Genomic DNA, 23,959 nt, shown 5'->3' on the forward strand with positions numbered 1-23,959 from the left:
TCGGATAAGAGTATCTTTATGAATAATTGATGTGACGTTTACATGTGTCTTAGCCTAGGAGTGTAGGTCGACCGACTCCTTGTTAAATGTATTTGTCAATATAATTAATGTGAGATATGATGATATCACACTTCGGTCAAGTAGGTGGAGCCACGTGGATTAGATCCAACGGTGACTGGGTTGGCCAGCATACTATAAATAACAGCTTTTGTAACATTGTAAATGATGAAATTTGATACATGCAAATATTATTTTGATTTTTCTCTCTATCAATATTCACTCTCATTATCTTCTCATTTCTCAAATTACTATCGATTACGAACATCTCATTTATATGTGTGCGTATGTGTAATGGATAGCTGAATATCCGAGTGAGTATCCATTCTAGATCTGCTGGAAATTGCCTATGTGGACATCATCTAGGATGGACACATATTGACATGGTTTTGGAGGTCAACACACACTATTATTCCCATAGAAAGAGTAGTGGGAGTGGATAAAAGATAATCAACATTAATTTAAATATTTGTACATGTCAAAATCTCATTAACAAATAATCAAATAATATATTTACATATGCTTATATGTTATGGAAGCGATATATTTTCTTCGAATCTCGTTTTTTTATAACATTTGATCATTAGATGTAATGACATAATATTGGTACTAAACTTTAAAATATTTTTCTAGAATATTAATAGATTTGTAAAATTTGTTATTCTGTTAGAATAAACAACTTATTTTCATATAGATTGTATCTTATATTGTATTTTTTTCTCGACAGGGTTGCAACTTTTAGAACATGAAAAATTATTATTATCATCATCATTTTTTCCTTTAAAAATGATGTTGTTATAGTTTTTTTAATGGCAATTGATCAATGTTCTTCTGGAATATTAAAATTATAATATCATGATTCACCAAGAACATCGAAATGAAATTCATCTAGAATATGATATGCATAAATATTATATCTCTTCAAAAGTAATAATACAATATTATTATTAGATATTGTTATGTATGAATTTGTACTTCTTTAGAAATAACAAAAATAATACAAATATGGTATTCCTTTTCAAGTAATGCTACAACATTTTTCTAAAATATTGATTTAGATTGCTTCTTTTCAGGGATAATAACACAGGATTCCTTTGAAAATATTGTACTAAAATATTGAAAGGACAAGTACATTCAAATAAATATTTATCTATCATAAATTAGAATAATCAAATCGATATAATTTGATCGACTAACTATACCTCTTTATAATACAATTAAAGTTAGGAAAACACTAACATTTTCTTTGCGGAAAAGAGGAGTTTCTTTGTAAGTTCAATTGGATATAATTTCTCGTCTGTCTTTGATTGAACCAAAAGAAGAAAAAAAAGAAAAATTATACCTCAACTGACTAGAAATTTATAAGCATTTAGAGAAATAAATTTTGTAAAAACTTCAAGCTAATAAGGTGTTATAAACTAGATAGAAAAAAATAAGAAAACAAAGAAGTCAATAGCTTTGTATATAATTCATTGATAATTGACACCCCATATTTTAAGGAAGATTTAGAGTTCAACTTGCAAAGGATACAATGGTCATAATAATCAAGGCTGCGATGATATAATGGTCATTCACAAATAAATATATAATTTATAACAAAAATGATATAATTTACTGATAAAACTAAATAATAAGCTCAAATATTTAAATGGGCCAATTATAATCTATTTTAAGAAAATTAATTTTTTCCCAAATTGAGATAATAAAAATGTCAAAAGGTCATACAAGGTTAACAAGTTTATAAAAAACTAAGTCCCGCTCCATTTTTTCAAAATATATATTTTAAAGCTTATTTTTTACTACACATTATTTCAAAAAATAATATTACACACACACACACACACACATATATATATATATTATTTTTTAATCAAACGTTCTTCAAAAAATTAATATTCCAAATACATTTCCCCCAAAATCCCATTTTAATGTAGCCTAAACAATGGATGAGAGATGAGATTTAAAATTTTTATTGATGTGTTAAATTAGTCATCACTTTTATCAAAAATCATTTCAATTAAATTATTGACCACGTATAAGTTAGCGATTTAACGGATCCAAGGATGTATCCGACGAGGAGATTTATGTGGCAAACAAAAATGATAATAACAAATAAAAAATGTGATGAAATTAATATTCTCAAAATGGTGTTGATTTCTGTATTAAGTGAATAAATTGATGGTTTGAAAACTAAAATCGTCACTAAAATTGACACTTATTAAGCTCATAATATTATCGATCAATCAACCACACAGACATCATTGTCACACACCTCAACTAACTATTAGCCCTTGTTTGAGCCTCATTTTTTTGAAAAAATATATTCTTAAACAATGTTTTGATATTATTTCAACCACACATTATTCAATAAAATAATATTACACAAAAGTCTAAAACTTTTTCTTATTTTTTGATCACACATTTCACATTATTATACTATTCAAAAATGCATTTTCTTGGCAAAAATGGGGTTCAAACAAGGGCTAATTTCACTAACAAATACACGAAGAGTGACTTAACTGAAAGAAAATTTGGTGACTAAACTGACACATTAGGAAAGTTTAGTGTTTAATATTTTTAACCTAAAAGATTAAGGGCAACATTGCAAAGAATTTCCAAAAACATTTTGAAATTCCACAGCCTCTCTCCGCATCCTGCCTCTCGTCTCGTCTATGGTACCGAGTTGCATTTCACTATAGTATTTCAAATTTCAGCGAGATGAACTCTCTGATTGTGAATCTTGAAATTTACCCAAATCAAGGAAGTAATCAGAGAAGTCGATAACAGTGCCAAAAGACTGATAAATTGGGGCAATCGTAAATCGCTTGAAAAGACTTCGCAGATTCACAGTCATGGATTCTGGTTCGCCTCGTTCTCGCGTCGACCAGGTATATAGACATTGCTTATAAGTAATTGAATTTAGTTATTAATGTGTATATCCCGTCCCTTTTGGCATTGTTGCACTGGTACACCAACACGAGTACGTGTGTTGGGGTTCTTTTGGATGAATATACTCATTCACGTATAAATTCGTATGTCGATCATGTATATGCGTTTTTGTCGATGAAATTTTTCTTTACGTGTGATTGCATAAAAATTATGTATGGGATATGAACATGGGCGTGTATTTTCTCTTTCACCCCGGCAAATAGAAAATGAAAGAAAGAATAACAAGACGTGAACAGTGCCTATAGAAGTTCCAGTCTGACGTTATAAAAAAATGAAATAAGTTTGAGACCTTTTGTCTTTTTTACAAGTATTAGTTAACTGAATTATGCGACGATGAATGCTGTGTTCATTGAAACTGAAGTATTCATTTTTACTTCTACAAAGCCCTAATGTGACTTATTTATGATGGTTATGAAAAATTTGCCATGATAAAAATGGGCGTTGCTGAAGATTTTATTGTTTTAATTTTTTGGCGGTTGGTTGAAGTTGGTGGGCATTCATAAATTGAATAGTGGAAACCAATTACTGTGGTATAATCTGTTTCTGTATGCAGTTCTTTGCTTCTAAAAAGAAGAGGAAGACTTTATCACCGCCTTCGAAATCTGGGAGACCAGAAAAAGAAGCAAAAATTAAAATTGAAGGCTCTCCTGATGCCAAAGGTTCGTTGGAAAGTTTTTTGGTGACTTCATGGGATGGAGATTTGCATACTAAGCCTTTGAACATTGCTTGTGATCCAAAGGCTAAGCAGGCTCCAACCAAGAGAAATCTGACTTTGGAGATTGGCTTGTCATCTAAAGCTGGAAATAAGGTGGCAAATCTCTCAAGCCAAGCACACCCACAAAGTTTTGAAGCTTTTCAAGAGGATCAAAGGGGAAAATCTAATGTCATGTTTGATACTGTTGATGTTGCAACAAGAGATTATCAAAAGGATTCATCAGAATCCAAGATTGTTGCAGGAAACTCTGAGCTTAAGCAGTTCGCAAATGATTTTTTGTCAATGTATTGCTGGTAATGTTTATACAACTAATGTTCAGCGGAACATATGTCTTTTGTCTGATGTTATTGGGAATGAGCTACCTACATACTCTCTGTAATCTTTTGTGGAGATTTCTGACCTTTTCTTCTGTGCAGTGACGTACCATCTACTGCAGGAGTACAATCGGAACCGAATGTGTCCATGAATAAAAGGCAGGAAGAGAAATCCTCAAAGAAAAAGCATCTTAGGAATGATGGGAATCAGTCAATTGTCGAGCAGAAGGTCACTTCCTCAGACGATAAGAATCCTGTCAATATTCAGTCAACTGTTGTTAGTGAATCAGGAGATGTAGATTCAAAATATTCTCAGGAGGTAAGAGGTCACTCGAAATAATCGTGACAGTGTATCAAGCCAATTTATCTTTTGATTCATGTTTATCTTGACAGGTTATTGGGTGTAACAATCCCACTGAACTGCAAGCAAGTATGAGAAAATGTCGTAATGCATCTGCTCTTTGTACAACTGCATGTGACACACCTGGTTCATTGACTACGAAACTTGGAGCTCGTCAAACTCCCCAGAAAACGAGACGAAGCTCTATATTTTCCCCGGGAGAAGAATTTTGGAATGAGGCAATTGTAGTCGCTGATGGTCTCTTTGCTTCCAAGGACAGTGTTTCTTCTCATGTAGCTGAAAATGCTGAAGCTTTTCTGGCAGGTTATGAGATGAATAAGTCAAATAATGTGAAAAATGTTGGATCTTGCAATGCACTCAACAAAGCATTGAAAGGAGATACAGAACGAATTTCTGCTGCAGGCTCACTGGGGAAGCATGGAAAAGATCTAAATAAAGAAGTGTCACCTTTGCCTGTCAAGCATTTTGACTTCTCTTCTGAGGAAAAACAATTGGATAAGGAAACTTCTTCTCATGATAATAATACCATACCTTGCACTCTTAGAGATGAAGAAAAGAGATGTGCTTCTACCAGTCATCATGGTTTGCCGAACAATGATGGTAGGGAAATTTGCTGCAAAGTTCAAACACACAAAATTTCACCTGGTGGACAAGGGATGACCACTAAATGTGCCATTTCCCAGAGAAATGTGGAATTTGTGATTCAAAATAGTGACAGTTTTACGTCTGATACACCAGAGAAAGAATGCAGTAAATTTTCTGTTAATCATGAGCCCAATAACAATATTACTCCATCAAGTTTTTCTTCAATTAAGGATTGGTTAGATCTCAGCAATTGGCTACATCCTGAAATATGCTGCATATACAAGAAAAAGGGGATATTGAAATTGTATCCTTGGCAGGTATGTATTTCCCCTCCGATTAAATCCTGTCTTCCTCAGCCTTTCTTATAAGGACACAAAAAGTTCAAATAGTTCTTCGTTTTCCCTAGTTATCGATCATGGCATATTTTGTGATGCACTCTGGACCTTCTCCCAGCTTGAAAGTTTGCAACTTAATCAAGGTTTTTGAAAATATCATTTCCATCTTTACATAGTTTATTATATCAAAAAGTTAGTTCAGTTGGTGGCCAATCTTCAATCTGTTGCAAGATATCTTTTGGGGTGTAGTTAGTCCAACAATAAACTACCAGATAATGCTCATTCTGTTGTCAGTTTGGGAAAAAAAATACTTATGGACTTTTTCTTTCTCCAGGTGTCTGGTACTTAAGGACTCTTTAGTGATTATATTTCTGCATTGGAGGCGCTGCAAATATACATAAAATGTCATTGTCGCCATCCACCTTTATATTTGCAACTGCACCCGAGCTTCACTGACTGCCTTTTTCTTTTATTATTATATTTTATAAAATTATAGTACCCAGCACAGTTTTATTTTAATTTGATAATGTAGCTAAACAGCTATACTTCATACTTCTTGTCAGGTCAGGCGATAGACTAGGATGTGATTCATCGAAAGTGTGGAAAACTTATACATCACATTGAGGATTGTGTACATTCTAACATCTGAGTCATTTTCTTAAGGTTTTCATTTATTCTTTCTGTCAGTCTGTCCAAAATTAGCAATTCCCTTTTTGGGTTTCTAAGTTTTTATTCAGAATTTCAATTCAAGAACTTTATTTAGAGGCGTTCTCTGTTGAATGTGTCAGCATGTTTGTACATATTAGTACTACACAGTTTTAAGGATTCATCCATTATCTATTATGGACCAGTAGGTTGTTGGTCCATCTTTAGAGAATATTCGTGCTCGGCACGGTGTAAGTACACGTACACATGTTCTTGTAAGGTACCCTATAGTTTATGAGTGATATCTTGATATGTAGAGTAGTGTTTTAATTAAGCATGTTTTTGTCGCGCAATCACTATGCTCCACTGCAATTAAGCATTGTGTCAAATGATCTGGTGCTTGCACTTTTCCATTTCTCATGCATCAGTTACAACCGTACAGATGGAATTTTGAAGATGGATCCTTGTCTATTTAAAAACACAGAAAAGCACTTAGGACAAAGTAGATTGTAACAATATATGGAGGGAATATGTATGATCTTATATGTGGTCTAAGTTTCATAAAATTATAGTTTAAACTATCGAGGAATTGATTTGCATTGTTTTCTTTTAGTTAAAGTTTCAATTGAGAAAAAAAACCTCCACTCTTCAGGTTGACTGCCTTCAGGTGGATGGTGTCTTGCAGAACAGGAATCTTGTTTACTGTGCATCTACAAGGTAATTTTACTTTTGTATTTAGAATTTATATAAAATTTCCCTTTTAGTTTTTATTCTTTTCTCTATATAATGGTTTTTGAAGTGTTACTGTTGATTGAATATCCATTGCGAAATTTCACCTATGAATCTGGCAACTCTTCAAAGATTTCAAAGAAGGAAGTTTAATACTAAAAAAATGAGTGAAACTTAATGAAGCAACATTGCATGATTTTGATCTTCCTGTATTCTGCTTATTGATGGCAACACGTTAACTATCGTTGCTAGATAACTGAAACTAGACATGTGCATGTCACCGCATCTTTTATTAGTCAAAATCATCAATCTCTTGCTAATTTGATCCGCCGTCCTTTTCTTGTCATAGTGCCGGTAAAAGTTTTGTTGCTGAAGTTTTAATGCTAAGGAGAGTGGTATCAACAGGAAAGATGGCTCTTCTTGTACTTCCATACGTGTCTATATGTGCAGAAAAGGTGCCTTGTTGTTTTTGCTGTTGATTAAACGTTTCAAGCTCTATAAGCATGTCTTGTGCTTTAGCCTTGGTATGAAATTTGTAGGCAGAACATCTTGAAGTTCTTTTGGAACCACTTGATAAGCATGTTCGCAGTTATTATGGGAACCAAGGTGGTGGAACGCTTCCGAAGGATACCTCTGTAGCTGTCTGCACAATCGAGAAGGCAAATTCTTTAATTAACAGATTACTAGAGGAGGGTCGTCTATCGGAGCTTGGTATCATTGTCATTGATGAACTGCACATGGTATCTACCTTGCCTTATATTTAATGTTAGTAATTCGGACCAAACGTGTATGAATTTTCATATGGCTTTTTTATTTTATCTAATTGTCCTGACATGTATGCAATAATTTTATTGGATCGTGATAGGTTGGTGACCAGAGTAGGGGTTATTTGTTGGAACTCATGCTGACAAAGCTTCGTTATGCTGCTGGTGAAGGCAATGTAGAATCATCTAGCGGAGAAAATTCAAGTATGAGCAGTGGGAAATCGGATACTGCTCATGGTCTCCAAATTGTTGGCATGAGTGCAACGTTACCAAACGTGGCTGCAGTTGCTGATTGGCTTCAAGTGAGTATAATACCATTATTGCTACTTATACAGCCACCTTAAGAAAAGAGAGAAAGATAAAGAAGAAAAACAGAAAAAGGAAGGAGAAAACAACTTTTGACAATAGGGGTTGACAAATTTGGGTCATTTCTCTAGAATTGAGTTGAATATATAATTACAGCTTAGGTTGCAAGTGCCACAATGCACAAAAATCGCAGGAGCACTTCGATAATGACTCATTTGCCAATATATTCTTTAAGTGCTTGATGTTTCATATTTAGTTGCTCTGTTCAGTGTCCAAGAAGTAAAATAACTAGCACAATGCAAAAATGCATTAGGTTAAACTTAAAGAACATTTCAGATATCTTTTCAGTTTGATATCCCTGAGCCTAGCTCGATTTTCCTACACAAATATTTTTAAAGATTTTGATAAAAATGTAGAAAGAAGTGAAATTTCACTTCTTTTGGTGAAAAAGTGGATGCCATGTTAAACGTGTTACAAGTTTTAAATATAGAATTCTGTTTGGAGTCAAAATTAGATTTTTGAATGTAATTTGACACCACATTATTATTATTATTATTATTATTATTTTGAGCAAAACACCAATTTAGCCTCAGTAGGTTTTCAGGCTCCACCAGGAAGGCTGATGAGGAATCCACCGCATATATTATGTTCCGATCGTCCTTTCAGATTATTGTTGAACTAAAAGGAAACCTGAACAATTGGATCTTACTTTGCACGGCCATACATCACAATGAGCTGATACATATATGCCTAAGTGAATGTTTCATTCTACATGTAAAATTTATTGCAGGCAGCTCTCTACCAGACAGACTTTCGGCCTGTTCCATTGGAGGAGTACATTAAAGTTGGTAACACAATTTACAACAAAGAAATGGAACTTGTCAGGACGCTCCCCAAAGTGGCTGACCTTGGTGGTAAAGATCCAGATCAAATTGTAGAACTATGCAACGAGGTTCAACCTTCTCCTCATTCTTCACTAAAGCTTTATATTGCACTAGAATGGAATAACAATTAGACTCTTTATTGTATTAGGTTGTTCAAGAGGGTCACTCGGTGCTAATATTTTGTTCAAGTAGAAAAGGATGTGAATCAACTTCTAGGCATGTTGCAAAATACCTCAAAAAGTTCTCTGTCTGTCCCCATGATGGCCATAGCGAGTCAATTGATGTTACTTTTGCCATTGATGCCTTGAGAAGATCTCCTGCAGGGTTGGATCCTGTACTAGAAGAAACTCTTCCGCTTGGTGTTGCCTACCATCATGCTGGCCTCACAGTACGTTAGCTTCATCTTTGTCGGTATCTGTTCTTTTTCTTTACCATACAGATTACAGATCCAAGCTATGTATTACATTTGAATGCTCATGAAGTTCCTCATTTCACTAAAAGGTTGAAGAAAGAGAAACTGTCGAAACCTGTTACCGCAAAGGACTTGTACGTGTCTTAACTGCTACATCAACCTTAGCTGCTGGAGTTAACTTGCCTGCACGGAGAGTTATTTTCAGACAACCCCGTATTGGCCGCGATTTTATTGATGGGACGAGGTATAAGCAGATGGCTGGAAGGGCTGGTCGAACTGGCATAGACACAAAGGGAGAGAGCGTATGTGTATTTGTTTCATACATTTTGTCTGCTTCATCTTCCTATTGTTTCTTGGGTTCTAGACTTGTAGTTCTATATTTTTCTATTGTTCTATTCACTTGGAGGTCTTCCTACCCATTAAGTAGACCGTTGTTAGCCATTGTTATTTTCAATTATTTTGGTTGAAGATTTCTAAAACATTGTCTGCTGAGGAGGATATTAAACTTTTTGTCTTACTTCTATAATTTCATTCCACCAGGTACTAATTTGCAAGCCAGAGGAAGTCAAAAGAATATTTGCACTTCTTAATGACGGCTGTCCACCACTGCACTCTTGTTTATCTGACGATAAGAATGGGATGACCCACGCAATATTGGAGGTTGTTGCTGGTGGAATTGTTCAAAGTGCTAGTGATATTAATCGTTATGTTAGGTGTACTCTTCTCAATTCAACAAAACCGTTTGAAGATGTGGTGAAATCAGCACAGGACTCTCTTCGTTGGTTATGCCATAAGAAGTTTCTTGAATGGAGTGAAGAGACTAAGTTATATACTACTACACCTCTAGGCCGTGCATCTTTTGGCAGTTCTCTCAGTCCAGAGGAATCACTTGTAATTACTTTACATTATTGCTTGTTATATTATGCATTTTGTAGTCTTTCTATATCCATGCAGTGTTGATATTCTTTTCTGATCAGGCTGCTAAGGGTTTCCTGTTATCTCCAAATTTGTGAAATTGAGCTTTTGCTGGATGGAAATGGATTAGTTAACATTTGAGTTTTGTTTGCTTTTAGATTGTGCTGGACGATCTGATACGAGCAAGAGAAGGATTTGTGCTTGCATCTGATTTGCATTTGGTGTACTTGGTGACACCCATTAATGTTGATGTAGAACCAGATTGGGAGTTGTATTATGAGAGATTCATGCAATTACCTTCTTTAGACCAGGTTCTTCGCTCGTTCTCCTTTCTTACCTCTGATGTCTCATTCAACAATTACCATTGCATTTGTTAGATGCTGATTGCAAAGTTCTGTAGTGCTTCAAATTTCTGTTTTATGCATCAATTGAATTGCTTTCTTATTCTGGTTTTGATGTGAATAACATGTTTTGCAATATATATACTGGCATGTATAGCCATTTAGACATTTCATAATATTTCATAATAGTCGTTCTCTTGTTCTAATGGGCACACCTCTTATCTATATAAGTAGTGAATATAAACCCTAAATCTAGTCATCATGCATGGATGCTTGATTATTAAAAGCAGCCAAATATCAACTAAAAGGGGTATGCTTTTCCTGTCTACCTTGACTATAGTTAATTGATGCTAGGAGAGTGATACACGCCCATCCAATTTACCCATTCTAGAAGGCCAAAGAAGGTTGGACTACCAACTGGCGGGAAGGGAAACTAAAGTTGGTTAAGAGGGGAAATCTGTTAGAGAAAGTTTGTTAGAAGTAGGCTATAAATAAGGGTAGAGTATAGCCATAGAGGCAGGTAGAAATTAAGTGAGTGAGAGTTCAATATAGTTTTTTTAGTTATGTATTTCCTTTCTGCAATTATAAATCCAAGAGTTTCCTCTTAATTTCGTGTTCTTCAATTCTTATAGTTGAGTCCTATCAGAGAGTGTGATAATGACTCCCTTGTTAACTCTGAACGGTCAAGTCTCTTCTCATACGGATCTATCATTCAAGACATTATGATTAAAAGAGATTCATCTTGGTCCTTTCAATCCCTTTCTTTCAATTACTTCTATCCTCTCTATTGCGCTGCATGTTTCTCCCAATCTTTTTCCCCTTATTATTTTAGTTACCTATACAGGTCCCCCTTGTTAATTTGTTGTATCCATGACAAGAGAACAAGCTTTGGTAATGCCTGATAAATAGTCTCCTTTTGTTCTTTTTAATCTTATTTTTGCCATGGTTGGAGTAATAAAACTTCTAATTATATTCCATGAAAGAAGTGTATGTGGCCTACTATATTCATAGTAAGTGGATGCTTGTTGGACTCTAATATATTTTATGGAATGACGACTTCACCTAATAGCTTAAGTTATGAGAGAGAGGAATTCTCCATCCTGGTGGTACCCATGAGTGTTGCATGCTCGAAGGATCTTTTAACCATGTGTGTTCTTCTTTCTTTTCTTGAAGACAAGTGTTAAGTCCCTCTTCAACGTGTGTTCGTAATTCGATGTCTAGAGAGTCGGATACATATGGCATAATAACTAATTCAGGGAAATTGAAAATATTATTTCACAGAAAAACTGGAAAATGAAAATTCTGAAGGATGTTCACTTGCAAGTGCAACTCTTTTTTATTATAGCATTGATTGGTAGACATAAGTGTCTTCCTATCACAATCATATGCGGATTTTTATTTCTGTCAATAAGACAAATTACCTATACAATTGTTGCTTATCCTGATGGGTGCTAACCTAATTCAAATGATTAATTTATGCCAAGTCTTTGGTTAAAATCTTTGGCTTAATTTCGTCCTACTGCCTTGACTGGGATGACACGGGGCTTATGCCGTATGTTGGCATCATTATCCTTAACTAATTTCCTCCAGTTAATTTTGCTTTTTATTTATTTTATGTGTGCGCATTAAATTTTGTTAGAATTTTAGATAGGGTGACATTATTTTAGGTCCAAACCTCTTGTGGAGAAGTTAATTGGCACATGACTGTTATTTTGTAGCCCATCTTTTGAAGGGCAGTCTACAACTTCATTTTTGGACAAGTCTATTAGTTTGCACGACTATTTTTCTATAATCTATCTCATGGCATGCAGTCAGTTGGCAATAGAGTTGGAGTGCAAGAACACTTTTTAATGCGCATGGCTCATGGAGCGCCAATTCGTACCTCACACAGATCAAGGGATAGCTCGAAAGGGTTATTGGGAAGATATGATCATAGACTTGGGAAGCCAACCCATGGTATGCTTTCAGATGATCAAATGCTTCGGGTGTGCAGACGGTTCTATGTTGCTCTTATCTTGTCACGACTTGTGCAGGTAAATTTATTCTGTTTGCATGGAGATCTTGATCAACTTCTTCCCTTGCAATGCCCACCTTTGTTCATAATGTCATAAAAGATTGTTTCCTTCATCTTGTACTAGATTTTAAATTTTCATGTATCTTGGTTGCATATGCCTTTTGTCTTCCAGCCCATATACTACAAAAGATATAGCTCCATTTTCATAACTGTGCTGCCACTTTTCTTTTCCTTAAAATGTAACCCAGAACAATTGATATTATCAAAATCGTTTCACCACTTGTAACTGGTCACCTTTTTGATGTATATATCTCACGACAGAAGTGCTTCTGCTGAAGAGTTATTACGTGTTTTCGTTTTTATGGGTTAATGAATTTATTTTGTAATGCTGAAATGTAGGAAGTCCCTGTTGCTGAAGTTTGTGAAGCTTTTAAAGTAGCAAGAGGCATGGTTCAAGCCTTACAAGAAAATGCTGGAAGGTTTGCATCAATGGTTACTGTATTCTGTGAGAGACTTTCTTGGCATGACCTTGAGGGCTTAGTTGCCAAATTCCAAAATCGCGTTTCATTTGGAGTTCGAGCAGAGATTGTAGAGCTCACTACCATTCCTTACATTAAGGTTGGTGAATTGCTTTCATTTTTCTTTAATTTTAAATCAATATCTAATTGCTGTTGGAACTTTTAGGGTTCACGAGCTAGAGCACTTTATAAGGCTGGTTTACGAACGCCTCAGGCAATTGCTGAAGCATCAGTTCCTGAAATTGTCAAAGTGCTTTTCGAGACTTCATCTTGGGCTACGCAAAGTGAGGTTCTTTTTACTGGTCAATGCATTCAATAATTTATTTTACGTTATTAAATTGGATTTTGAATTATAACTCTGCATCTTATTAATTATTAGTTTCACTTATGAATTTTGAAGAAATGTTCAGGAACAAGGCTTTTCTTTTCTTTTTTCATTTTTATTTGTGAAGCAATATATAGATAATGACTTGAGTAGCCTGAATTCTTATTGTACTCAAGTGAGTTTAATTGTATAAACAAAGATTAGACATATTTTTAAGGTTGTAGAAATCTCGAAATTAAGGGGATTATTATGGAAGGGAATTGTTATAGGATTATTGTAATAACTTATATGGTATAATTAGTTAGGAAATATTTTTCGTTCTTCAATTAGGAGATTACATTCCTTAAGTCTACCATTTTTGCATTATAAATTGAGTCACAGTATTGTAAGAAAATTAATGAGGAATATACAATCAATTATTTCTCATCCTTGTCTTTATAGTATCAGAGCTATGGTAGTCTAAAACGCGGGTCAATGGAGGAAAACATCTTCGAATTAGTAACTGGTGAAACAGAAAATACTCGTACCATGAGTTTGATTGGATTCCACAATTCCTCCTTTCAACTTACGATGGAAAAACTAAATGGAAGAAATTACAGAGAATGGGCTCAGTTAATCAAGCTGGTGGTTGATGGAAAAGGTAAAATTGGATACTTCATTGGAGACACCAAGTAGCCTACAGAGATATACTTTGATGCTGAGGATTCATCGAAAATTTCAAAATTAAGACAATTGTAGCAAATGAAGCAAGGGCAAAGGAATGTTATTGATTATTGCATGGAGATGAAGATTCTTTGGCAAGAACCGGATCTTAGTGTCGAAGAGGAGTGGGATTGTCCAGGTGACAGTGTTCGATACAAGAAGCGTTTGGAGAATCAACGGGTATTTGAATTCTTCGCGGGGCTAAATAGAGACTTGGACAATGTGAGGGGTTGGATACTTGGCCATCGACTCTTGCATCTACCTTGAGGTCTTCGCCAAAGTCCATTGCGAAGATAGCAGATGGCAAATTACGCTTAAGGATGAATTTGGGCCTGGATGTGTTGATGGATCAGCTTTTATTGGCTCAAGTGGGCTGTCGGTTTAATTGGAAGTGGGTCGGTTGGTTTAATTGGGAGTAGGCCGGAAGGTAAAACTACAAAAAAGGATTTTAATAAGTTCAAGTATGTTGGGCCAAACGGATTAGCCCAATTATTTAAAGGAGTAACAGAAAAAAGGGCCAAGTACTAAACAACAAAAAGGGCGCCCATGGTGTGACTACTATCAAAAGCCTAGACATAAAGAAGATACATGTTGAGATCTACATGATAAACCAATAGATTAGAAACCTAGACAAAATATTAGAAATCACGGCTACCAAGCTACAATAGACTCCATGGAAATAAAAAATCACACTCCAAACAGTGCATGCAACCTTGAGTAATTAGAACAACTCTATAAAATGTTCCCTAACTTCCAAACATATAGCCCGTCAAGCTCATTAGCACATAAAGGTAATTTCTTGATAGCTCTAAATATTATTGCACTCTCTAAAGTACTATAGATTATTGATTCAAGTTCTCACAACTTATTAGTTACATACTCACCATGTGTCGGCAATCTTAAAGTCAACTCACTATCTTCTGTAGCTGAAAAGGGGAGTGTTCGAATCTCTAACTCTGTAACACTCGAACACGTTCTTCATATTCCAAACTTGTCCTGTAATTTATTGTCCGTTAGCTAATAAATCAAAAGCTCAAATTGTTCCGCTAATTTTTCCCCCTCGCTGTGCCTTTTAGGACTTATCATTGACGAAGATGATTGGCAGTGCTAAAGAGTATGAGGCACTCTACTTTTTTTATGAGATTGATGTGAGTGATCTTCATCAATTTGCTAGTTGTGATTTTGCATTTGTCTCAAAGGATAGTGAAGTACTTTTATGGCATTATAAAATGGTTCACCCCAACTTTCAATATTTACGACATTAATTCATTTAGTATTCTTGAATAAAATATTTTTTGATCTTCAACATGAAACATGTGAACTCGCAAAACATCACCGTTCATCATTCCCGAAATCTACATACAAACCGTCAAAATCATTTACGATAATTCAAGTGACTTATGGGGACCCTCATGAACCCCTAATCACACCCATACAAAATGGTTTGTTATGTTTATTGATGAACATACCCGAACTTGCTAGGTCTATATGCTAAAAGAAAAATCTTATGTCCGTTCAGTGTTTATCAACTTCCACTTAATAGTTCAAACCCAATTCCAAACACAAATTCAAAACCTGCACACGGATAACGACACAAAATATTTCAACAATACCCTTAAAGACTACCTTCAAAAAAATGGGATCATTCACCAAAGCTCGTGTCGATACTCCCTAGAAAAATGGAGTTGATGAATGAAAAAATAGACACGTATTTGAGGTTGCTCGTGCCCTATTGTTTACCACAAATATGTCTAAAACATTTTGGGAAGAAGCCATCTTTACCTTAGCTTACCTCATAAATAGAATGCCTAGTCGCACCCTCAGTTTCGAAACTCCTCTCCAGAAATTCCAGAAAACCTTCCCTAACTTTCGTCTTCACTCAAGTTTACCTCTAAAAGTGCTTGGATGCACTGCCTTTGTCCACATTTATTCTCATTATCGAACTAAGCTCAAACCTTTACACTTAAGTGTGTTTTCATTGGATACTCACCTATACAAAAGGGTATAAATGCTACGAACACCTCACAAAAATAAAGTATTTGTTAGCCTTGACGTCACTTTCTTCGAGAAAAAAATCCTTATTTCCAAAAATCCTCTCCAGGAGGAAAATTCAAGTGAAGAGCGGTTCTTGGAAACCTCTTTCTCCATCTGAATTTATCCCAAACACTACACATATATCACCACCCCATTCTAACATGTCATCTACAAATGACAATTTGAATTCAGGGGAAGATTAAAAAGAACATGTCAAAGAGATATTTAGCCATCGTTTGGTAGCAATTTTTCATCCTTAAAAATCAATTTTTTGATCGTTATTTCACTATTTCAGCTGTCATTTTTGACTTCTTCACTCATAGGTAGGACCACTTTTCTCTTTAATGGTTAAAAAATCAATTCTCATAATCACCATCGAACAGACCCCTTAATGAAGACCTCATACTCGAAGCACTAAGAGAGTTGGAACTAGCGATAGCTCCAAACCCTCACGAGACCTCTTCTGACTCATCTGATATTAATCTGCCTATTGCTCTCAGGAAACAAACCCGGTCATGTAATCTTCATCCTATATCAAAATTTATAGCTTATAATGCTCTATCTTTAGGATTTCGAACATTTGTATCTAACCTTGAAAGTACAGAAACTTCAAAAAATATCCAGGAAGGAAGCCATGGATTCTCCCAAGTGGAGATAAGCAATAATGGAAGAAATGAGAGCTTTGAAGACAAATGAAACTTGGAATGTAATGGAGCTGCCAAAAGGAAGGAAACCCGTTGGGTGTAAATGGGTGTTCAATATAAAATATAAAGTAGATGGGACAATAGAACGTCATAAAACTCATTTGGTTGCAAAGGGCTATGACATAGATTACACAGAAACATTCGCACTTGTAGCAAAATTGAATACAATTCAGTTCTCTTATCACTAGCAATTAATTTGGATTGGCCACTCCAATAACTCGATATTAGGAATGCATATCTAAATGGGGATTTAGAAGAAGTTTTCACGATGCTACAAAAGGCTTTGATAAGGGAAATGAAGAGAACAAGGTATGCAAACTAAAGAAGTCCTTGTACGGTCTAAAATAGTCACCTAGAGTATGTTTTGATAGATTTGCAAAAGTGTTGAAAGTCAGGAATATCGCCGAGGGTAGTCAGACCACGCCATGTTCTTCACAATGTTCGAAGATGGGACAAAGTCTATTTTGATAGTATACGTTGATGATATAATCTTCACTAAACATAATATAGTCGAGACAAAAGAGATTGAAAAAAAGTCTAGCCACAAAATTTGAAGTTAAAGATCTGAGGAAAATGCGGTACTTTTTGGGAATGCAAGTGGCCAGATCGAGAAAGGGTATCAGTGTTTCACAACAAAAATATGTCCTGGACCTCCTCACTGAAATTGGTATGCTTGGGTGCAAATTAAGTGAGACTTCTTTGTATGCCAGAAGAAAGACGGACAATGTTGGAGAATTCATTAACAAGGACAAATGTCAATGATTAGTCGGAAAACTAATCTATTTATCATACACTAGATCCGACATTGCATTTGCGGTTAGTCAACCCATGCACTCTCGAAAAGAAGCTCTCCTAGAAGTAATATACAGGATTCTGAGATACCTTAAAAGACTTTCCAAAGGACTATCGTTCAAGAAAAATGAAAAGAAGGAACTAGAGATATTCATCGATGTTGATTGGGTGGGAACAATATAAGAGAGGAGATCAATTACTGGCTATTGTATCTTTGTATGGGAAAATTTGGTCACTTGGAGAAGTAAGAAACAGAATGTAGTAACCAAAAGTAACACCGAAGCAGAGTTTAGAGCAACTCTTCAAGGAACATGTGAAGGATTGTGGTTAAAGAAACTTTTGGAAGATCTATAAGTAATGATGAAACTACCAATCAAGCTCTATTACGATAACAAAACAGCTATCAACATCTCACTCAATACAATTGAGCATGACCGAACAAAACGTGTCAAGGTGGACAAACACTTCATCAAGGAGAAAGTTGAAGATGGAATTGTTTGCATGACCTACATTCCTACTAAGGAACAAACAACACGTGTTCACCAGAGGGCTATACATACAAAATTTTGAGGATTTCATTAGCGAGTTGGATATGGTCAATTTTTACGATCCAACTTGAGGGAGAGTGAAAAACCCCAAAAGTAAGGGGATTATTATGGAATGGAATTGTTATAGATTATTGCAATAATCTATATGGTATAATTAGTAATTAGTTAGGAAATATTTTTCTTTCTTTAATTAGGAGATTACATTCCTTAACTTTACCATCTTCTGTATTATAAATTAAGCCACGATATTGTAAGATTATTGAGGAACACACAATCAATTATTTCTCATCCTTTGTCTTTAAAGGTACTTAAGATTTAAATGGATTTAAGAAGGAAAGGACAATTAATCATTTTCTCTGGCATGGTGAATTCTCTTTGATTTTCATCATCCCGATTCTCTTGAATTATGATGATGCAAACTGCAATACATTAACAACTAAAGTGCTTCTCATATAAAGTCAATGGTTCTTTCAACATATGGGTTTTCATTTTCTTCTTCATGGCATCGATGGGTGTGCAAATAACTATATGTTGTTCTTATTTCCCCATTCTATTTATGAATTTGTAGACTTGGAGGTGAAAGTACCCTTTGTTTGTTGGCAAAAGGATGAAAGCCCAAAGTAGATTAGTTCTAATTTCACTTTATTTCATTTTTCAAGCTGATCTAGAAGTTTGGGTACGTTTGGTTTGTTGTTTTCAAGCTTTTTTTTAGTTTTACAGAAAATTGAAAACATGCTTGGTCTGGTATTTTCTAAAAATGCATTTGTGAAAGCAACGTTAAACGCATTTTTGACTTTTTGACTATTTTCAGTGAAAAATTGAAAAATAAACGTTTAAATAAAATTCTAATGAATAAAAATTTAAATTTAAAATTTTGAAAAATTAAAATTTAAAATTTTGAAAAATTAAAATTCTAAAAATGAAAATAAAAATTCTGAAAAATGAAAATTATAAAAATTTCTAGAAAAATAAAAATTATGAAAAATAATAATACTTCAAGCTCTTAATGATTATTTACATAAATTTTTTTAAATGAACACAGATAAAAATATTCTAATCCACATCATTAATTTTTATTTTTATTTCCTATATTTTAAACTCAATTTATTATTTATTTTTATTTTACTACTATAGCGAGAAAAAAATATTGTAAGATTGACCAACTTCAAAATGTACATATATTACTTGATAATATATTAATATAAAACTGTTTTATTTTTACTGAATAGAATAAAATGTCATAAAATAAATCTTCAAAATTTCAAACTAACTTTTTGAAATTTTATTGTTTTGTGAAATAATTTTTTTAAATGACAAATCAAACACGTTTTTAGCAATTTTAAAATTGACCCTCAAAATAGAAAACTAAAAATGAACTGAAAACTCAAAACTCAAAACTGAAACACAAAATAAACGGGCCCTAAGTTGTTAGAAGGTGCCACATGTATATCATTTAAATATAGTTTTCAACATGCTTCTTACATGTATGTGAGATTCATTTTTTACCATCAAAATCTAACAGGTGCACAATTCTTTTAAATTAGTTGCGGTAAGACTTGAACTCAAGACTTTAGCTATTTTGATACAATGTTGAATCGTTTGATCTAAAGCTTAAGTTGATAAATAGGACCACTGTATGTCATTTAAATACATAGTCTTCACCAATTTTTTTGCTTTGCAGCCTAGTTCTTGTCCTTAGGATGTGAAAATATACAAGTTTTTGCTGATTGTATACAAAGAGAGGGTGGTTGCCTCTCCTCTCCTCTCTCTTTTCGCATGTGCATGTTAATTTTTTCCCAGAGCTATAATAGTATCAATTGTTTCAGTTTTGATTAAAAAAATCCACCTTTTTTTTTAGTGGAGTTGATGACCTTTTGGAAAAATTGTTTATGCTTCCTCTCTTCATTCTTCAGTAGTTATGTTTTTACATATTTAAATTTTGATCTTTAGTTTTGGTTTCCTACATGAACATGATAGGCTCAGCACAACGGAGGATAGAGCTGGGAGTTGCTAAGAAGATAAAAAATGGTGCACGCAAAATTGTTCTCGATAAAGCTGAAGAGGCAAGGGTTGCTGCTTTCTCAGCCTTTAAATCTCTTGGACTTAAAGTTCCAGAGTTCTCTCGACCATTACTATCCGCTGTTTCTGGAGATGCCCCTAAAAAAGAATCAACAAATTCTTCTGGAGAGGAGTCCACCAGTAGCTTTGCTGGTCTAGATGATAGCAAGCATGTTCTAGATGCCTCGTCATTCAAGGAAAAGAGGAAGACTGGTGGGGTTATTTCTGAAACTGAGGAAGGTAAATCAACAGTGACTTCCACTATCGGTTTAGCATCTTCAGTGAAAGGAAATCCAGCAGGCACCTCGCTTGGTGAACTTGTGGAGAAGCCTGCTTTGCTTGAGGAAGGGGTTAATACTCTGGGTGATGGGCTTCATAGCACTACCCAACATATTAACGATGCGAACACATCAGACGTTGACAATAAAAGAAATGAATCCGATGAGCATGTTGATAATGGAGGGCAGCAACAGCCTGAGAGAGAAAACATGTGTAGGGGAACCAGAGGAAATGAATTAGAGATGGGTCCTGTGAATGCAACTAGTTTTCCTGGTGGATTTGATTCTTTTTTAGATCTCTGGGATGCTAGTGGAGAGTTCTACTTTGATATTCATTTTACCAAAAGATCTGAACTGAGCTCCATTGTGCCATTCGAAATACATGGCATGGCAGTTTGCTGGGAAGATTCTCCAGTGTATTACTTGAATTTTCCCAAGGATTTATGCAGGTGTAACGGCCGAAGAAATGATCACGCTACTGAGGATTGTAAGTATGTTCTACCACCAAAGGATCAGATGGAGATAGCTAAGGAACGATGGAACAGAATTGGGATTATAATGGGGAAAAAAGATGTAAAAAAACTTACGTGGAACTTAAAATTTCAGATTCAGGTGCTTAAGAGGCCTGCAGTTTCTGTTCACAGATCAAGCAGCATGCATGCTGAAGTTAAAACTCTAAGTCTGGATCTTATCGAAAATTCATACTATATGTTATCCCCAATTCACGTACAAAATGCAGTCGATATGTGTATAGTAGCATGGATACTTTCACCAGACGAGGAGAAAAGTTCAAATCCTAGTTTGGAGAAGGTAATTACATGCTTGCTTCTTTTAAGCTTTCTAGATGCAGCTGCGTGCTCGTTTCTCTTTGTTTGTTGTTGCTTTATATGGCAAGAGAAGGAAGAATGCGCTAACATCTTTCTGTGAGGAGATTAATTTAACTTATTGAAGCTGGTTATTTACATTTGCACAAGTTTAAACGGACTCTAAAGTTATAATTCTTTGCAGGAAGTTAAGAAACGGTTATCTAGTGACGCTGCTGCAGCTGCTAATCGAAATGGTAGATGGAATAATCAGATGCGAAGAGTGGCACATAATGGTTGCTGTCGCCGAGCTGCACAAACACGAGCACTGCATTCTGTTCTCTGGAAATTACTAGTTTCTGAAGAACTAATTGAGACACTTGTGACTTCTGAAATTCCATTGGTGAGGATTCTTATTTCACCCTGAGGCAACGTGAGTAATGTAAATAAGTTCTGGTCATGTGGCTGGTATCTACTTGAAAAAGTAGATAATTGCAGATCAAGTTCATCAATGCCCTTGACTGCACATTTTTCATCATAAAGTTCCAACTCCTTTGAATCCATTTAGATGGTTTACAGTTTCTATGTTTAATCCTACAAATCTTCCATACAAACAACAGTCAGTAAAAATTGTATTTTGATTTATGTCTTACATAGTTTGATCCAGTTTTGGGGATCTAAATATTAATTTCTGCATTTAAGATATTCTCTTCATCGAGCTATTTTACTACCCTTCATCAACTCTTCCGCAACAGATATTTTCAGTATTTTTAATTTCTTAGTTTCTGTCTGTAGTTCTTCAGTCATAAGTGTAATATTGGTCAAGTTTCAGGTCAATGTTCTTGCTGATATGGAGATATGTGGAATAGGTGTTGACATGGAGAGATGTCTTAGGGCACGGCATATTCTAAGAACTAAACTTAAGTATCTTGAGAAGGAAGCTTATCAATTGGCTGGCATGAAATTTTCATTGTCCATGTCAGCGGACATAGCTAATATCCTATATGGACACTTAAAGCTGCCCAAACCAGAAGGGTACGAAGGGAAACTACACCCTAGCACTGACAAACATTGCTTGGATATGCTGAGGTAATAAAAAAAAAAAAGCAAATTCATTATGTTCATTCTGGTGCATGCCTAAGTTACATTTTAAACTGTTGTTGCTATCCAAAGTGATATCTAGCGCATGTTTGCTCGCCATTAATTCAATCAGAATTCATATTTTCCATCAAATCAGGTAGGGCCTACGCTGCAGCTTGTGAATGAGTTGGTTTATTTATTTATGCACCCTTTTCCATTTCTACCCCCATTTGTCAGCTTTTCTTGGCAAAATGGGTTGGAGTGTTGTTGGTAAATTGGGTAAAGGGGAAAGTAAAAGATTAAAGTACAACCTTTTGTCATTCACGTGTCAGAAGGCAGGAATATTGAATGCTCAATTACGGTGCAACGGTCTGAATAATGCTAAAAATGAGGTTAAAATGGGTATTCAAACAGGCGCCTAGATGCTGAGCGATATTAAGTCATTTCTCTTGTATGCTTCAGAGGTTACTGGATCAATTGAACTTTGTTTTTTTGTCAGGAATGAGCATCCCATTGTTCCAGTAATCAAAGAGCACCGAACCTTGGCAAAGCTCTTGAATTCTACTCTGGGATCCATATGTTCACTTGCTAGACTTTCTATGAGGACACAGAAGTACACTTTGCATGGTCATTGGCTTCAGACATCAACAGCAACTGGGAGACTGTCAATGGAGGAACCGAATCTCCAGGTTGCCTATTTTCACCAGTTCTATATTTTGTTTGTTTTTTTGGTAATCTCTAAATGGATAACATAGTATATAACATTTTTTTTTTTTTTTTCTGAGCTTGTAGTGTGTTGAGCATATGGTTGAATTCAAAATAAATAACAACGATAAAGATGATGATGAATCAGGTTCTGGTCATTATAAGATTAATGCTCGAGATTTTTTTGTACCCACTCAGGTAACAATGCTTTATATTCTTAAATTCAAATTTTCTTGTATTATTTAAGAGTGAGGAGTTGTGATCAAGTTGTTTTATTTGCATCATTACTTAATTTGTTGCAGGATGATTGGTTACTTCTGACAGCAGATTATTCACAGATAGAATTAAGAATGATGGCCCATTTCTCTAAAGATTCTTTGTTGGTTGAGCTACTAAGTGATCCCCAGGGAGATATCTTTGCAATGATTGCTGCAAAATGGACAGGGAAAGATAACTGTGATGTTACTTCACAAGAGCGAAATCAAACAAAAAGATTGGTTTATGGCATTCTCTATGGAATGGGACCTAACACCCTTGCAGAACAGTTGGACTGCAGTTCAAATGAAGCTGCAGAAAAAATTCAAACCTTCAAAAAATCTTTTCCTGGTGTTGCTTCCTGGCTTGAGGAAGCAGTAAAATCCTGCCGTAAGAAAGGGTGAGTTCAATATGTTGCAATTAGCTCAATTTGTTTGGCTTAATTTTATGAGATAGAAAAGCAGTGCAAAATAGTGATAGGTTTCTTTGTTTAAGCTGTTAAGTTGGCTGTCTCAATTTCGTAAGTTTCATTTATTTTTGCTAATTCTTTCTAGGGTTCTAACTTCATTATGAGGCATCCATTGGATTCATGTTTTTATGTCTAGACTCAGATATTCGGCGTTTGTTCGTCAGTTTTGATATGAGAATTTGAAAGCAACAATTCAGTAACGATAATTTTTAGTTAATTTGTTTCATTTAATCGGCTCTTGTGGTGTGGCAGCCCAAAAAGCAAAGAGGTTTCTGTTACTGGCAACATGAGTAAACAATCGTCCTGGTCCTCATCGATCTCATGAGAACCAGAACTCGTGTCACGATTTCTGTACATCATTT

At 35.0% G+C, this 23,959-nt stretch overlaps 1 protein-coding gene across 4 annotated transcripts in view; it reads left to right on the forward strand.

The window, feature by feature from the left end:
• Window positions 1-2,721: 2,721 nt before the first annotated feature.
• The window catches only part of LOC111378024 (helicase and polymerase-containing protein TEBICHI-like), a 24,065-nt gene continuing 2,827 nt past the window's right edge, over window positions 2,722-23,959 (forward strand). For 3 of the 4 annotated variants that reach the window (XM_023001186.1, XM_023001187.1, XM_023001188.1), the window contains exons 1-22: window positions 2,722-2,945; window positions 3,560-4,014; window positions 4,138-4,354; window positions 4,429-5,298; window positions 6,614-6,678; window positions 7,040-7,145; window positions 7,230-7,430; window positions 7,556-7,756; window positions 8,551-8,712; window positions 8,793-9,032; window positions 9,146-9,358; window positions 9,597-9,947; window positions 10,130-10,282; window positions 12,124-12,345; window positions 12,726-12,944; window positions 13,011-13,128; window positions 19,927-21,095; window positions 21,294-21,491; window positions 21,921-22,177; window positions 22,668-22,857; window positions 22,961-23,071; window positions 23,176-23,528. In XM_023001186.1, the coding sequence (XP_022856954.1) occupies window positions 2,910-2,945; window positions 3,560-4,014; window positions 4,138-4,354; window positions 4,429-5,298; window positions 6,614-6,678; window positions 7,040-7,145; window positions 7,230-7,430; window positions 7,556-7,756; window positions 8,551-8,712; window positions 8,793-9,032; window positions 9,146-9,358; window positions 9,597-9,947; window positions 10,130-10,282; window positions 12,124-12,345; window positions 12,726-12,944; window positions 13,011-13,128; window positions 19,927-21,095; window positions 21,294-21,491; window positions 21,921-22,177; window positions 22,668-22,857; window positions 22,961-23,071; window positions 23,176-23,528 (6,107 nt within the window). In that variant the 5' untranslated portion in view covers window positions 2,722-2,909. Of the gene's footprint in view, window positions 2,946-3,559; window positions 4,015-4,137; window positions 4,355-4,428; window positions 5,299-6,613; window positions 6,679-7,039; window positions 7,146-7,229; window positions 7,431-7,555; window positions 7,757-8,550; window positions 8,713-8,792; window positions 9,033-9,145; window positions 9,359-9,596; window positions 9,948-10,129; window positions 10,283-12,123; window positions 12,346-12,725; window positions 12,945-13,010; window positions 13,129-19,926; window positions 21,096-21,293; window positions 21,492-21,920; window positions 22,178-22,667; window positions 22,858-22,960; window positions 23,072-23,175; window positions 23,529-23,959 lie in introns of those variants that run through there. The other variant, XM_023001189.1, reaches the window with a different exon arrangement.

The sequence above is a fragment of the Olea europaea genome, unplaced genomic scaffold, assembly GCF_002742605.1.
Source record: "Olea europaea var. sylvestris unplaced genomic scaffold, O_europaea_v1 scaffold176, whole genome shotgun sequence".
NCBI lineage: Eukaryota > Viridiplantae > Streptophyta > Magnoliopsida > Lamiales > Oleaceae > Olea > Olea europaea.